The following is a 17,489-nucleotide window of genomic DNA, read 5'->3' as shown; positions in this document are numbered from 1 at the left end:
AGTGGGGGGGGGGGGAGAGAGAGAGAGAGAGAGAGAGAGAGAGAGAGAGAGAGAGAGAGAGAATTCCAAGTAGGCACCATGTCTAGTGCAGAGCCTGATGAGGGGCTTGATTCCACAACCCTGGGATCATGACCTGAGTCAAAACCAAGAGTCAGATGCTTAACTGAGCCACCCAGGCACCCCTAAATATTGCATTTTAAATGTGTTAGACTATCTATACTATATGGAAAAGATGAGTAATGTAATGAGAAGGATCAAAGTGGTATCGTGGAAAACATTAGAAGGATGTAGGGGTTTAACTTGAACAAAAGGAGTTTGGGTGCAACATTAAATACAATCAAAGCCTCTTAAAATGGTCAGTGAGATCCTGCCTTGCCTTATTAACTTTATCTCTTTCTGTTTTTAAAATTTTTGATAGAGTGTGTGAGCAGGAGAGAGAGAGAATCTTAGGCTTCATGCTCAGTGCATATGATCCCACAATGCCGAGATCATGACCCAAGCCGAAATCAAGAGCTGGATGCTCTATTGACTGAGCTACCCAGGCTCTGTTTACCTCTTAAGCCTCATCTTATGCCATTCTCTTTTATATTGTAGCCATATGATTTTCTTTCAGTTGCTGAAATGCCCCAGACTGTGGACAGACAGTGTTAGAGTCCTATATGTATGTTCTCTCTTTTGCTTGGCATATTCTTCTCCCTTTCTGATCCCTAAGGTCTCAGTGTAATGTCACTTCCTCACAGCAGCTTTCCTGGATGTTTCCTCTCCCGTGTAATGTAGGTTCCCACCCCCATTCTATTTCATTGTCTCATTCCCTTGTTTGCTTCCTTCATAGCTCTTAATTGAATAATTTTATCTGTTTACTTTTTTAAATGTTCTACTCTAGAATGTATGTCTACAAAGGCAGGGCTTGCATCTGTTTTGTTTATATTTTCTCCTCTAGGTTCCTAGCCACAGTGCTGGCACATAATACTTGCACAGTAAATCTCAGTTGAATTAATAAATGAAACAGTACTTACCAATTCTACAAATAATTTTGAAAGGGTTGTTATAAGAAATATATTGCAGATTTGTTTTGCATGGGTCCAAAGAGCAATTAGAAGGTAACAGGTTGTAGCTCAGGGGTTAGACAGTTTTCTATCTTGGATAAGTTCAAAAAGAGACTGAACAATCACTTAAGTGCTTATAAGAGTATGGGTACTTGAATGTGTGTTGTACCACATTCAAGTGCTATTTTGATGAGAGTTGTAAATGAAACTTCTTTACTAATACAGAAAAGGAAACAGGAGTAAATACAGGAATCAGACATGATGGTAAAAATATCATTATTGGTGAGGCTTAGATAAGCATCATAATAATTCACAGGGGTTATTTATGTCAAGCATGCACCTTACTCTTTTCTGATCTCAGTAATCAAGTATGTCCTAGTGAAGGAGAGTTCGTTTAATAGATGTGCGTATTTCCACTTGAAAACACGAAGCCATGGGAATGGTGTTCCTCTGTGAGTGTGTGCGTGTGTGTGTGTGTGTGTGTGTGTGTGTGTGTGTGTGTTTCATTCATTGAGTTTTGAGGAGCACTTATGTCCTGGAAGTACTGTGCTAACTGCTGGAAAGAGCAGTAATCAAAAAAGATATGGCCCCTGCCTTCATGAAGTTTGTACTGTTGTGGGAAAAACAAACATTACTTATACAAATAAATGTAACATTTCAGCTATAATAAGTGCTCCAAATAAGAGATATGTAGCACTGTGAGAGCATATAATAGGATAATTTGTAAGTTTTTTGTGTGTCAGTAGTAATTGAAGCTTTGAGAGGGAATGAAATTAAGGGGAGGATAAAAGGGGATGTGATGTGAGCATCAATGATTAATTGCAACCTTTAGTGACCTGGTCAAAGAGAAAAACCTACCAGAGGAGACTGCCCTCCCTATACTTTCTCTCCCCCCCCCCCCCTTTTGGGCTTTATTAAATTTATAGTCAACCAGGGATATGACTGTTCTGGGGGGAAGAGATAGCTTAAAGTGAGTCTGTCAAAAACTATACCCCTAGTACTAGCCACTTCTCTACTCTGTATCCTTCTGTGACACTGGGGGCTAATTTACTCTTTGCCCCCTGAATGGTCTGAAATGTGTAAGAATAGTACATCAAATATTTTATCTTCAAGGCCCCTCTATACCCTAAGTTAAAAATAAACACTTCCTATTCTCTTTCCTATCGTAAATTATACCCAATTATATTGTGCCATAGAGAGTTCACCAGAGATTATATGTCGAGTCCAAGTGGTAGAATACAGATACTCCAAATAAACTGTCACTAATATTGTAAAAATTCCATATCTGTATGTCATCTCTATTAGATTCTTAGGGACATATTAAAGATACTTGTTCTTTATTAGTTATCTAAATAAATGGAATTCTCCATTAAGTTGAACTCCAAAGAAATGAAAATTCCCAAATATTCTGAGGTTTTTACTCTACTACATGTTGGCCATGGCAGTCTCATTTCCTGTCCCGAGAGCTGTTGTCTTAAGCAAAATAATGTTTCCAGAATCATGTTCCTGTGGTCAGAGATTGTTGTAGAGGCCAGAAGGAAGAATAGTAGTTCCGCAACCTCAGTGGCATGTCAGGGAGGCTCTGCCAGGGTCACTCTTGTCGTCTTCTCAATTCAAAACCAACAGAGAGAAGCAGACTATATTCTCTTTTTTCTCTGTTTAACGTAAGTTGAATAATGTGGCTTGCGTTTGTGGCCATCTTACCTTCTTAATACTTCCCCCTAATGAATTAAGGGCCTTACTATACAGATGAACAGAAGTTGTGAATGCAGTGGGGATGTGCCGCCTTGTTAAGTGTGAGAACAAGGCTGGGCCAGCTATGCACAGTCCTTCTTTCAGTCTCAGATCAGTCAGTGCAAAATAGGCCAGCTTCTTTAGACTTGTTATTTCTCAGATGGTTTTCTTATCTCTGGCGAAAAACATTCATTGCTCCATTCATTGATGTTTGTTAGTGATCTTTGATTTATTACCATTTAAAACGTGATACTCAAGTAAAGAATGAATCACAAGTACATTTATGTTACCTTTCTGGAACCAAGTTGGTTGCTAGGATATGAATGAAGGTTGTAACACAGAGGTTCCAGTAAAATTAATTTGTATATTGGGACATTTTTACATTAATATATAATATCCACACAGTAAGATAATCCCTAAAAAGCCAAATTGGTTGTATCATCATATAATACCATTTATAAGATTAGGTTATAGACCTTCATTTATTCCCTTTGAGACATATGTGTAAAATAGAATATCATATATATAGTTTTGTTGTAAATATTCTGCACCTTTTTATTTTTATTAACTTTTTTGACTGATAGCCTTTGCAATGATATTTTTATTTCTTTCTTAATCTTTCCATATTGGTCCATTCTCAGTAGCAATGGAAAATAGTTACCACCACATCTCAGCACACAAAGCATTCTTCGTCTATTACCATTTCAGAATGTATTCTGAGGCCCTTGGGAGAGGCTCATTCCAAAGCCTGAAAAATATTTCTGAATTTACAGTAGATCTACTTCTATACTTGTGATACTAGACTATGGTTTTCTTTAAGCGCTTTAGTAGGCTCTAATAGAATTGCTGATGTTAACATCATTAAAAGTTTTGTCTTGCTGCTGCAGTGGGTTTGAAAGTCTTGAATAATGTTGTCATAAGATGTCAACTTCCCAGAATCCATTATATTTCCAGAATACATACATACAAATCCATAATATTTGATCTTTCCAAATTAAATCCGTGTGTTAACCTGGCAGGTGGAAGTGTAACATTCTTCTGGAATGCCAGCTCTCCTTTTGAGGAGTTCTGCAATTGCCTAGCAGTATACAACTTGTCCTTTGACCAATGTACTTTTAAAAAATGTTTCTGTTGATTTCTTTAGCTAAGGGCAACCAAATCTTAAATTTTTTATGTCTTTTCTCTCAGAACTTTTCCCAGCCCCTCATCACAGAGCATTGGGTATAAAAAGTGAAACCCTTTCTTTTTAAAAGAGTGGTTGTGTATTGGTTTAGGCAGTCATTTCTTCTTTCCATCACTAATTTCTTGATTACAGTGTTAAATCTGGAGCAATAGTATAATTCTCTGAGGCCAGATAGGTACAGGTTACATATCTGTTCCCTTTATACATGCATAGTCATGTTTTGACTTTCGTGATAATTTTTTTATTTGGATTTTAAAGAAATAATTTGACTCAATTTATCGTTAGAAAAAAATAATAACCATAGTGCTAGTTGCATTGTGCCAGGACAAAGTATATTGCTCTGTTAGTTACTTTTCTTTTTCTGGTGCTACATTTAAAAGACTTACCATTAAAAAATGCCTTGTGAGAACATATAGGTCTTCATATTAAGCATAATCCCAATAAGTGTTCAGAAACATAACACTTAATGAAAATTGAGCATTTTAAAAGTTATTTTTTTTCTGCCTCAAATGACTCAACCTCAGCTCCTTAAAAAGCCAAGGAGCTTATTAAGCTACTGTTGTCTCTGAAGACAACTGTTGTTTCTGAATGTGTAAGAATAAGATCCTGATTTGGAGTTCATATCCCCTCTAGCATTGCTGTTGCATCCTTTTATGTTAGAATTGGGAAGAGATAACTGTTATTAAAGTTCTTATCTCAAACATTTATAATAAACTAGAAGTAGATAGCAGTAACATAACACATTTAAGTTTTATTTTAAACAGAAAAGTTGTGGATTTATTATAGCTAACTTACTAAGGTATGAAACTTACTGAATAGAAAAAAGACTGGATATTCATCTGATTACTTGAAATTAGATGTCTATTTGGAAAAGATTTATTCTGTAGTTATTAAGAAATGTGAAGAAAAACTTGTTTCTAGAGCTTAAGCCAGAACTAGACATACTGTACCTGAACCGTACCTTATAACTTTGTTAATAATTTTGTATGTGTTTATAATTATGTTAGCATAATTAATGATCTTTAACAAATAATTATTTTATCTTGTGTTTTTAAATACCTTATAATGTATTACCAATCTCTGGAATGAAGTTGGAAACCCTTTCCAAATAGGACATTTTCCTGTATTGTACATATTAAATATACTGATGAATCCTAAAGTGTGTTTTAACATTAAAAAATTTTCATGATAGCAAAGGCAGATATATTTGTTAGGCTTTTCTATTATAATTATAAACAAAAATTTGAGTTCATTACAACTTAGTCCTCTTGGCTTTACCTAGAATAAAAATATGCTTTAGTCCTTTTGTATTTGTTAATTTAGTATTTCCTGTTTCACGTAGTTTTGGAGCTCATTTAAGATAGTTCCTAAATAGTTGCTAATATTGTATTAATGGGAAACAGTTCTAGAAGTGGACATTTGAGTTTTGGGGTAAAAGTAACTAGGCATTAATAATTATTCAGGTAGTAATTGATCGACTGTGCTAGTGTTTTCTACAGATCCCTTCTTTTATTACAGATCTCCACAGGATAAAAGAACACTTCTTGTGAATTGTCAGAATAAGAGTCTTTCACAGTCATTTGAAAATCTTCTTGATGAACCTGCCTATGGTTTAATACAAGTATGTTTCTTAATCTATTTTGTATTAATCTATTAATCTGATTGCATTATTTTATATCCTCCCACCTCTTACTTTCTCAGAGATTATATGGAATGGGCAAGTGCCTCTCTATGTGTAAACTTTATGAAACTATTTTTCGTAAGTTTTTAAAAAGTTTTTATTTATTTTGAGAGAGAGTGGGTAAGCACAAGTAGGGGAGGGACAGGGAGAGAGGGAGAGAGAGAGAGAGAATCTCAAGCAAGCTGTGCACTCTCAGCATAGAGCCCAGTGTGGGGCCTGATCTCACGAACCGTGAGATTATAACCTGAGCTGTCATCAGGAGTCAGACACTTAACCACCTGAGCCACCCCAGTGACCCTATTCTCCATAATTTTTTAGAAATAATATGCATTTATTTTTAAGAGTCAGAAGCTTCTTTGGTTCTTAGTTACCATTAAAACAATTTTCCCCTTTGTTGTAATTCTGAAATTGCACATTAGATTTTTATTGTTACAGCTTTCACTGTTTGAATCAGGTGAAAGGTTACTGGGTAAGCCACTTTGAATTCATTAGTGATAAACTTAACAATATGGTTTGAATTTTGTTTTTCATTTATTTATTTTTATTTACTTTTGAGAGAGAGAGACAGAGCACGAGCAGGGGAGGGGCAGAGAGAGAGGGAGACACAGAATCCGAAGTGGGCTCCAGGCTCTGAGCTGTCAGCGCAGGGCCCGACGTGGGGCTCAAACTCACGAGCCGTGAGATCATGACCTGAGCTGAAGTCGGCTGCTCAACCGACTGAGCCAGCCAGGCGCACCTGAATTTTTATTTTCCATTTAAGTAGGTTCATTTAGGGTCATGATAATCTAATCCCCCTTAAAGTATTTGAGTATATTCTTACATTTGACTAAAAATAATTCACTTAGCACAGGCAGAAATAAAGTTAATTTATTTTTCACTCAGATTTTTATGTAAACTAATGAAATCTTTGTTTATTCACTTATTCAAAAAATGTTTGAGTGCTTACTGTGTCTCTTCTTGGTTCTGAATGAAGATAACAAGATAAAGAGAGAACTTTTGAGGAAGGAGGACAAGACAGCTAGACACCAATTAAAGTAAAAAGTGAAAAAAGTTTTTCTTATGTGAAAATAATCATTTAAAAGTTAGACCTTTAAAAAGTAACTAATTTTACTAAATATGAATAAGCAGGCAGTTTGGGATTTAGAAGTAATCCTAGCAATAGAAAAACCTTTAGCTGTTTTCCAGGGCAGCATTGTCCAGAACAGATTACACTCACTGGCATGATTTTATTAACCTTATACAGTAAAACCTTAGATTGCGAGTAACGTGTTCTGCAAAATGAGCAAGCGTTTTTAATAGATTTTAACTTGATAAACGAGTGATGTCTTGCAGTAGAAATAGTACATGACGCCCAATGTCACATCACAACTGAGCCACTGGTTCTTGAAATTTGCTTTGTGATACAAGAGTGCTTTGGATTACAAGCATGTTTCCAGAATGACTTATGCTCGCAAAGTAAGGTTTTACTGTAATTAGATTAAAATGTCAGTTAATATTTAAATATTATGAGCTTTGAAACTTAGCTATTCAATATTTTCTGTTAGACTAGTTTGGTTCTGCACACTTCAAGAAATATTTTTTTTGTGAAGGCAGGACTGCTAGACAGAAGAAAGCTGTTGTGGGCCATGCATCAGTGGAAAGTAAGCGCTGCATATATTTGTGATGTATGCAGATCAAATAAGTCTGCAAATCATTTGTTTATCTGGAATTCAATCAGTAGCATTAACTTGCTGTTTATATACTATTTTAACCAAATGAAAAATTGCCTCAGAAAATACAAATTTTTCTTTCCAGAAAAAAAAAAATTCAAGATAATCTTAGAATGCTGTTTTAGTTCTGATTTTCCCCCTTTAAAAAACATTGCCCTTTTGCCCATCAGAAGGTATTTTCATTCTCGATTTGAATTAATAATGCTAATGTTTTTCTTCTTACTACATAGAAAATTAAAAAGGACCCTTATACAGCAACTATGGTAGGATTTTCCAAAGTCACAAACTACATTTTTGATAGTTTGAGAGGCAGTGATCCCTCTACACATCAACGACCACCATCAGAAATGGCAGATTTTCTTAGTGATGCTATTCCAGGTTTAAAGATAAATCAACAAGAAGAACCAGGATTTGAAGTCATCACAAGGGTGAGTGGAGATTTATATGAACATAGCTCTATATTCTAGCAAGAGAAATCCTTTTGAAACATGCAATGGATGTGCTAGAAATGGAAACTCAATTTTGGTTATATCTGCCTCTTTCTCATAATTCTTTCTTACAACTTTTTTGCTAACTTACATATTCTAACAACTAGTACTTGTTCTGCCACCAAATTCTTGGGTTGGTCTTCATCAGTTACTGCTTACACTTTGTTAATTAAGTTGGATCTTTCTTTTATCACTTTTTGATAATAATGAACAGGTTGTTTGTTTCATTGAGTGTGTAGCAGTGAGAGAATAGTGTGCCTCGCATATTGTTCCTAGTTCTGTTCTAGTTTATATGTTTTTCTCAGTAGGTGCCAGAGGCAGCTAGTCAGGACACTACTCTGAGGCTTTTATTCTCATATCAATCTTTTCTTTTTTAAGTAAGATGGATCTTTAGCCCGGAATTATGGCAGATCTTTATAAATGCTCAACAAGACTTTTGAATTCGCTACAAGTTTAGGCTGTACATAGTTAGAATGCTATAAATATCTAAATTGTAATACTTAAAAGGCTTATCTTGCATATGGCACTTTAAAATTACCAACATCTGTTAATTGAATTAAAAAACTGTAGAAAATACCAAGTGCAGCTAATGGATCATGAATCACTTCTGAGAGCTACAAATTTTAGTTTGGAAGAAAAGCTAATTTTGGAATATGATTAGTGGAATAGTACTGTCTTTTTAAATAATCTAGCATACCATTTAATTTGAAGGGTCTCTTAAGGAATTTACATGTTGAATGTTTTATACTTACATAATTGAAACTCAAAATTGCAAATGTACTCCTATCTCTGAATTTATAACCCTGTTATTTATATGTTTAGTGGGAAGGAAAATGTATGGAATGCTGTTATAGTTCATAAGTTGAACATTGGAAAATAAAGGAAGATATTAGAAATGTTAGAAATCATGTCAGTAATAAATGGTATTTATTTTAATTTTTATATACCTTTATTTCATTTCACTGGTTAAAAAAGTGTACTCCTCATTCCTTATTTTCTTAATTTAGATTGATTTGGGAGAACGACCTGTTGTTCAAAGGAGAGAGCCAGTATCCCTGGACGAGTGGACTAAGAACATTGATTCTGAAGGAAGAATTTTAAATGTCGATAATATGAAGCAGATGATATTTAGAGGGGTAAATACCTTAATAGGGATGATATTTGAAACTGCTGATATTTAAGTTTTCTTTCTTTATGGGAGGTGTTTGGGGAGTCAGGGAATGAATTCCTTTTTGATAAATGATGTCTTATAATCCCTGTAGGACAGAGTGAGGTCCCTTTGATGTCCCTGAAGGTTGAGTGGGGGAAGATACATTAAGTCTAGGGAAAGATAGTCTTCTTTACTGGAAGTTCTGTGGGTTATGTGAAGGAGGCATATATGTACCCCAGTGGTAGTTTCCTTATCTAGTAAGATAGGGCTTAGAAAGACTAATCAGTCCCTCTGACTTCTATATAATCTACTGTATACTCTGCATTGTTGAAGCTTTCTGGCAGCTACTTAACATCGTCTGAATCTGGAGGTCAGGAACAAGGTGTAGTATTCATTGAGTTGAGCTATTTTTATATATAAAACTATATTTTAAATATTAGTCTTACTGTATATTTATATGCAAGTTTTGTGAACTTAAAAGTATTGCATACTTTTTACGAATGCGTTTAATATGCATGTTTTCTTTAGGGGCTTAGTCATGCATTGAGAAAGCAGGCATGGAAATTTCTTCTGGGCTATTTTCCTTGGGACAGTACCAAGGAGGAAAGAACTCAATTACAAAAACAAAAAACGTAAGTAAGGTCTTTTGTCATCAAAGAAATTAAAATAATTCACTCGTACAAATTCGTATAGTGCTTCTAGATGACTATTTGAAATAGATGAAGGTATGGGAAAATAATTTTATTTTCATCTTTTTAATTGAAAAATTATGAGCCCTGTAGTTGTTTCAAACTAGTCATTTCAAACATTGCAGTTGTGTTGGTGAATATGTAGAAAGATGGCAAAAAAAAAAATTCCACTTCCCTTATAAAAGCATTTTGCATGAATGAAAAATAAGATATGGATTTTTAAATACATCATTCATCTTGATTAATTTTTACAATTTATTATGAAATTATAAAAATGGCCCATAAGAAGTGTATTTACCATTTAGGTTAATTACCTTTATTTCCCTCGTGCTCTTGTAACATAAACTAATCTTTCATTTTTTTGGAAGAGTGTTTCTCTAAGTAATTTCTCAGTCTTGAAAAGAAACAGAGGTGAACTTTCCAGGTACCCTTCATATTCCCAGTTAATCAGTTTAGCCTTTGATTTAAAGCTCACTCTGAATCTTTATGTGCGTATTTAAATTTTCAGACCATCCTTTCTCTTTCAACACCTTTGCAGTCCTCCTAAGATATTTCACATTAACAAGTTTGTGCAAAAACTGATTGAAAAATGGAACTCTTAGGTCAGATTAAAAAAATAATTTATAGATTTGTATTTGTAATTATTCAGAAACTTTAGTGGTTAAAATATTTAATAACTAGAATAATTTTAGGTATCATATTAAGGATTAAGGTAAATGCTTTCTTAAAATCATATGTAAATATTCTGGTAGTTTAAGTAAAGTTTACGGTAAATATAAGGTTATTTTTCCTTTGTTTTCACTCATGTATCATAACTTTAAACATTTTACTATCATTTATAACCTCACATCTGACTAGCATCATAAATGCTTTGATATATTGTTTATATAAAAACCCAATTAGAATTTTTAAAAATATAGTATTCTAATAGCTTTTTTTGGTATAAATTGTCTTCTGTAGTGATGAATACTTCAGGATGAAACTACAGTGGAAATCTGTCAGTGAGGAACAAGAGAAGAGAAATTCGAGGTTAAGAGATTATAGAAGTCTTATTGGTAATTTTTTCCTAATTTTAAAAATGCATGAGAGCGGTTTACATTGAAGTCTTGATAGGATTTAAGAAGTGAAATATATGCTACGGAGTAGGGCTCAAAAGAGATATCAGAATTGGAGAGTACATTAGAATATTTATTTGATGTTCTTGGTTGTTCCTTTTCTAATAAGATATGAATTCAGTCAGTATAAGTACTGATATATTTCATTTTCAGTTCTCAAATGTGAATTTTAAAAAGTGTTTAACTTTATTTGCTTATTGAATTAATTTTATTAAATTGTCTCCCTTATTACAAAAAACAGTTGTGTCTATTATAGAAAAATTAGGAACTACAGATAAGCAAAAAGAAGAAAATAAAGATTGGTTTTGTTTCCGTCATACAGAGATAACTATAGTTGATAGACATTGGTTTGTGTCCCTCCAGACCATCGCTAAATATGCATATAATTCATTTTTTTAATACATGACTTCAGATAGTAAATGTTTGTTAATGTTTGAGAATTGAATAAGAATTCATCTAGGAATAACTATTTCATAAAAAAGAGATGCTTGACAGAATTTTACATCAAAGGAATTAGACTTATTTCCAGAGAGTAAGTACTGGGTCATCTAGCTCTTATGATAAAGGCCAGGTTGGTGTAAGTTATTGAAAGAATACATAGTTACTTCTGTACATGTCTTAAAGTTCTAAGTTGATAATCTCCATTTTACAGAAAACTGAACCATTGAAAGTATAATTGACTTGTCCAAGATCACATGATTTAATAAGAGCAGAACCCAGTTTCAGTGCTCTTAACTATCTTGTTAGCTAGCCTCTACATAATTTTAGGATAGCTTTGGATAGTAGTGGAATTTACTTTTTAAATTCTTATATTACTTTTGGATTTATTTATAGCTTCATAAATAAAGATGGGGAATGTTTTTACCACCATGTTCAACATCACCTTCCCATGGAAGAAGAAAATCTACAAATTATAGTTAGAAAGCCCAACATAAACAATTTGGTAGCTTTTGTAAAGACATAAAGACAAATGATGAGATCTTTTTGGTAATAGTACTTTGGATTATAAGGTTTTCATTTGTTCATGTAAGTCATCTCTACCCAACATGGGGATTGAACTCACAACCCTGAGGTCAAGAGTTGCATGCTCCTCCGACTAAGCCAGCTGGGTACCCCAGTACTTTTGGCTGTAAAAGAATTTATTTTTCCAAAAAATAAATTATACTGGAATAAACTGTGTCCTTCCTCCAGTTAACTCAGAAGGTTGGGGATCTTGAGGCATGGAATTATCTGAAGTTTCCAACTGAAGTCCCCTGCTGTTTTCACTTTCAGTAGGAAAAAATGGTAATGGACTGTTTTTTCCTGCTTGAACATAAAATATTTGAACTGGAAGGGATCTTACAGATTAAGTAACTTTCTTTTCTTTCTTTTCTTTTTTTTTTTTTTTTTTTTTTTTAAAGTGTGTGTGTATGCATGTCTTTATTAATATAAATAAGTAATCTCTTTACCCAGTGTGGGTCTCAAACTCACAACCTCGAGATTGAGAGTTGTGTGCTACCCCCAACTGAGCCAGCCAGGCACCCCTTAATTAAGCCTTTTCTTTCCACATGCTATGTCATCTTCCTTTTTTTTTTTTTTTTTTTTTTTAAACTCAGGGAGTAGTGATAATGGCTCTGATAATTCTCAATCTTTCTTGTGTCTTATTCTCACTTCAAGGAGTTTGGAGGAAAAATGTAAACATTTCAAATCAAAAGAATTGAGCCATACTTTCATCCAGTTTTTTCATTTTTAGTTTAGCAGATAACAGAATTGAAGCCCAGAAAATGTTAGTAAATTGTCTTTAGTCATCTGTCTAGTTAGTTCCATAGCCCAGACTCATTCATACTCAGATCTGATTCTTAATTCAGTTACTTTTCAACTGTACCATACTTTCTACCAGTAGAAGTATATATAATAAGTTGGTTTTAAAGGATTCTTTTTCCATAGTACTTTTTCTCAAAAGTATTTTTTGGGGAAAGGTTGCCAAAAGCTTTGTTGTTGTTGTTGTTGTTTTCTTTGGTACCAATTCATTTTATTAAAAAATACACAGGTAAGCTGTAGATCTTGTGGTTAGTGCCAACGTGTTGGATTTTAAGTATCAAAAGAAACTATTGGAGCATTTTGAATAAGACCATTTTGCTTGTATTTTAAAATCAGTATTTCTGCTGTATGGAAAAATGGATTGAATCAAGGTACAGGTAGGAACAGGGAGACCAATTAGTAGAGAACTCTAAGAGATGGTAGTAGTGGAAATGTAGATAAATAAGTGGATTCAACTTATATTTTGGTGATGCAATCGATAAGACTTTCTGATGTATTAAATGCGGGGTATGAAGAAGAAGAGAATTTAGGATGGGACTACATTTCTTGACTAAAGAAATTGGCCAGTTGGTGGTGCTACTTATGGTGATGAAGAGAATGGGGGATGGTGAAATGGAATTAGATATTACTTATATACCTTATAGTGAGATATACAAATGGAATATCAAGGGGCTAGTTGAGTAATCTGCAACAGTCTGGGTAGGAGATATAAATTTGGGTATTATCAGTATAAACATCCTTGGGAATGGATGATATCATTTGGGGGGGCGGGAAGGCAGATAAGAAGGCCCAGGAATCCTGGTCTTTACAGCACTGGTTTCTAACTTTGGCTGCATGTTAGAATCACTAGGGATCTTTTTTAAAATCACATTTTATTTTAAACATTCATACATTCATTCAGTAAATATTTAATGCCTTTATGTACTAGGCCCTCCCCTAGGCATTGGGTATTCATGAGTGAACAAAACAGACAAAAGACTTACCCTCAAGGAGCTGTTATCCTTGTGGGGAAGAACAGACAGTAAACAAGATAAGTAACATGTGGTATGTTAGTGATAAGTGCTAAGTAGAAAAATCAGGCAAGATGTTAGGAAGTTTATCAGTCATGTTGCAGTTTTAACGTGGGTGACCTGAAAAGGCTTTTATTGAAAAAGTGGTATTTGAGTAGAAACTTGAAAAAGGGGAAGAGTGAGCTATGCTGATATCTAGGTGTAGGGCAGTCCAAGTAGAAAGGAACAACATATATTAAGACTAGTTTTCACCCCAGGTTCTCTGCATGTTTGAAGTATAGCAGGGAGGTAAGTGTGGTTAGAATGAGCTGGAGTAGAGTATAGAAAGTAAGAAGTTCAGAGAGGAAACAGTGAAGGAATAGGTACAGATCACGTAGAGCCTTATAGTTCTTCGTAAAGACATAAGCTTTTCTTCTGAGTGTGATGGGAAGCACTGGAAGATATTTAGCAGGAGTGATACTACCTTTAAACAAATCACTCTGGCTACTGTTTGGAGAATAGCTGTAGCGGGTAGGGGTGGAAATAGATCATGTGAGGCTATTGCTGTAATTTAGGCAAGAGATGATGGTTGATACAGAGCACTAGCAGTTGAGTGAGATTTGAATAGAGACTTGAAGAAGCAGAGAGTGTATGCCATGCAGCTATCTGGACGAAGGGCATCTGGGCAGAGGGGAACTGCATGGTCTAGACTTGTTTGTCCTTCAGGACCTCCACACGTTTGAAGAAGAGCAAAGAGGAGACCCATGTAGCTCTCTAGAGTGAAGTGAATGGGAGGGGTGGCATGGAATGAATGGATGGGAGATCTCAGCGTTGGTTTCTATATGTATTTTGAAAGTTTGACACACAGACATGCACACACACACACACACACGTATGTATCTGTGTCAGACAAGGGGAGCAAAGACTCAAGAATGACTCCAAAGTTTTTAAAGTGAGTAACCAGAGGAATGGAATTGTAGGTTTTTAATTAAGACACGGAAAACTGTGAGAGAAGCAAGTTTGAAAGGAAATATTTGGAACTTATTGGACATGTTAAGTGTGAAACTGCCTATTAGATGTTGATATATTAATATATAGAGTTGGAAGTATATGTATAGGGCTAGAATTCAGGGGAGAGAAGGGGGCTGGAGATAAAAATGTAGAGGTCATCAGCATATAGATGGTGGAGGACTAGATGACATTGCCAAAGGAGTGGTGTATTTAGAAAAGGAGGGATCCAAGAACTGAGCTCTGAGGTAGTACGTTACTTTTTTTTTTTAATTAAAAATTTTTTTTTATTTACTTTTGAGATAGAGCACGAGCTGGAAGGGGAAGGGAGACAGAATCCAAAGCAGGCTCCAGTCTCTGAGCTGTCAGCACAGAGCCTGACTCAGGGCTTGAACTCAAGAGCTGTGAGATCATGACCTGAGCCAAAGTCAGATGCTTAAGAGACTGAGCCACCCAGGCACCCTTCTGAGGTAGTACTTTAACTTATAAACAGGAACAATTAGGAGAAATCAGCAAAATAGACTGAGAGAAGAGCCAGAGAAAAAAGAGGGAAAACCTGAGAGTTTTGACCAGAAGTCAAGTGAAAAAAGTATTTCAATAAGGAGTAACTAGGATGTCAAGTGAGATGAAGGCTTGGGTTGAGCATTGCACAAGGTATTGAGATCACTGGAGATTTTGATTAGAGAGGTTTTGGTGAAGTGACAACCTGATTGGAGTTCAGGAGGAAACGGGAGGAGTGGATTTGGAGACAATATATACAGCTCTTTCAAGAAGTTTTGCTCTAAACAGATGGAGACAGAATGGGATGCCATTCGAGGGAAAAGTGTGGTTAAGTAAGGTTTTTATGAAGAGAGAAACAATAGTATGGTTGAAAACTAAGAAAAACTCATGAAACTGGAGAGGGAGACAAGAATTACTAGAGCAGCATCCTTGGGTAGCCAGTAGAGTATGGATTTCATGCACAAGAGGAGGGGTTGGACTTAGCCACGATCTTGGAAGCTCATTTAGAGTGAGTGATAGGAGAGAAGGGGACTGTGTGAATACAAATGCAGTTATGTGGTTAAAATAGTAGAATCCTATGGAAGTTCTCCTTGGATAACTTCTATTTTCTCAGAAATAGGAAGCAAGGTGTTCATCTAAGAGCTAGAGTTCGGAGAATATACCATGTTGGAAGCTTAAAGATAGAGAAGATGTAAAGTAGTTCTATGAATGGGGACAGGGAATGGATGAAGGAAATAGAGCATGAGTGCCAGGCAGAATTAGGGGCCCACATGAGGTTACTGATGGCAAATGTAAAGTGGGATCTGTTAGGGTGGTTGTGTTTTGCTTGTCTTTTTTAGCCATAATAAGTTAAATGGAGAGTTGGTTTTAACGAGGGTTTTTTTTTTTTAACTTACTAATTTTCTTTCTAGAAAATTAGTTTCTAGAAGTACTTCCCTTATAAAATACTTTTATATATCACTTTTGATCCCTTTTTGTTTTCTGCCTGGTATGTCACTTCTAAATATACAAGAGGAAAGAAATACACTTCATGAGGGTATAAGTAATTTTTTACCACATTTAAAACCCCTATTAAGGCAGATATATTCTATATTATTGTTATGATTGTATAAATTGTGTTTGAGTTAATAAAAAAATAAACTTATGTACCTGTTTGAGACTGAACCATTTTGATGTTCTTAAATGAAATTTTACATTTATTATGCTTTCTTTGGTATTGCTTTTCCTTATTTGTTTGATAAACGGTTCCACAATTCTATAGATATATACTTGGTTTTATTAAATCTAATGTAGTATATTTTAATAGAAAGCTATAATATTCTAATATTTTTTAAAAATGCCCTTACAGAATATAAACTCATGTCATCTTCTATTTGTTAGATTCTACTCAGTTGTAAAATACCTCCCCATCTCTTCACAAGTACAGGTTTACCCAGCTATCTGAAAGTAGAGCGTTCCTATGAGACCTTTCATAAGCTTAAATGGCGTAAAGCAAAGAAACAATTACTATTAGCTTATATGAAAGATTTCTTAAGGATTCCCACACCCCAAAAATAACCTCTTTTAGACTTTTTTGATACCTTAGGACACATCTTGCTAATAGATACACAAAATAAATTACGATAAAGCACAGATGCTCGCAGACACAGTTCAAAGCTATGGATGGTTGAGGGTAAGTCCCGGGAAAAGAGCTTGGCGGGACCCATCTGGCTGCCCAGGGTGCATGCTGCCTCTAGCAGCTTGCTGAATGTTATTTTTGCTTCTGGACGTTTTTTGGAAAAGTGAAAATCCTCTTCGGATTTCTTTTGGTTAGTGAAAATGGGTACTAACGTAGGTCTTTTGTAAAAGTGAAGTGGTGTAATGCAAACTTCTGAAAAGCGGGAGTATCTGTATGGACAGTGTTTTCAATTTATTCAGTTTAAAGGGGTGGAGTGCAGTGGGGAGAGGTCAGTTATAACTTTTAAACAGAATTGGTTATAGAATAAATTAATCATTTTGAATTTCTGTAAATTATTTTTTAATTTACTGAGGGATTCGTTTGGGGAAGACCGTTAGTAAAGCCTTTCACAATTAGCTGCATTTGCTAGTATCAGTGTTTGGGAATTGAATTGTCAGTACAGTTTGGGGTATGCTCATGGTAAAGCTTCCAAATCTGTTTTCAGTGTCATGAAATCATTTCCAGCAAAATGTGGGTTTTCATTTTTTCAAAATTAATACATATTGTTTATACTAATATATAAATTGAATAATGTATATATGAGAATAAGGAAGTCATTCGTCCTGAAGATGATTATGGAACATGACAAAGAAGTTGATAATGAATGAAGCAGATATGAATGAAACACATCTCTTTGATTACACTTGATTGCCTAAGAGCTTTTTTTATTACCATTTTC

General features: G+C 34.8%; 1 protein-coding gene across 4 annotated transcripts in view; it reads left to right on the top strand.

Moving 5' to 3' along the window:
* TBC1D15 (TBC1 domain family member 15) overlaps window positions 1-17,489 on the top strand; it is a 75,254-nt gene that overhangs the window by 39,466 nt on the left and 18,299 nt on the right. For 3 of the 4 annotated variants that reach the window (XM_040491412.1, XM_040491415.1, XM_040491414.1), the window contains exons 6-11: window positions 5,482-5,584; window positions 7,234-7,284; window positions 7,584-7,781; window positions 8,849-8,977; window positions 9,520-9,623; window positions 10,641-10,735. In XM_040491412.1, the coding sequence (XP_040347346.1) occupies window positions 5,482-5,584; window positions 7,234-7,284; window positions 7,584-7,781; window positions 8,849-8,977; window positions 9,520-9,623; window positions 10,641-10,735 (680 nt within the window). The remainder of the gene's footprint in view (window positions 1-5,481; window positions 5,585-7,233; window positions 7,285-7,583; window positions 7,782-8,848; window positions 8,978-9,519; window positions 9,624-10,640; window positions 10,736-17,489) is intronic. The other variant, XM_040491413.1, reaches the window with a different exon arrangement.

Source organism: Herpailurus yagouaroundi, unplaced genomic scaffold, assembly GCF_014898765.1.
Source record: "Herpailurus yagouaroundi ecotype Mexico unplaced genomic scaffold, PumYag 182, whole genome shotgun sequence".
NCBI classification, from domain to species: Eukaryota; Metazoa; Chordata; class Mammalia; order Carnivora; family Felidae; genus Herpailurus; species Herpailurus yagouaroundi.
The sequence above is the reverse complement of the archived record's forward strand: the minus strand, read 5'-3'. Positions and strand labels throughout refer to the sequence as shown.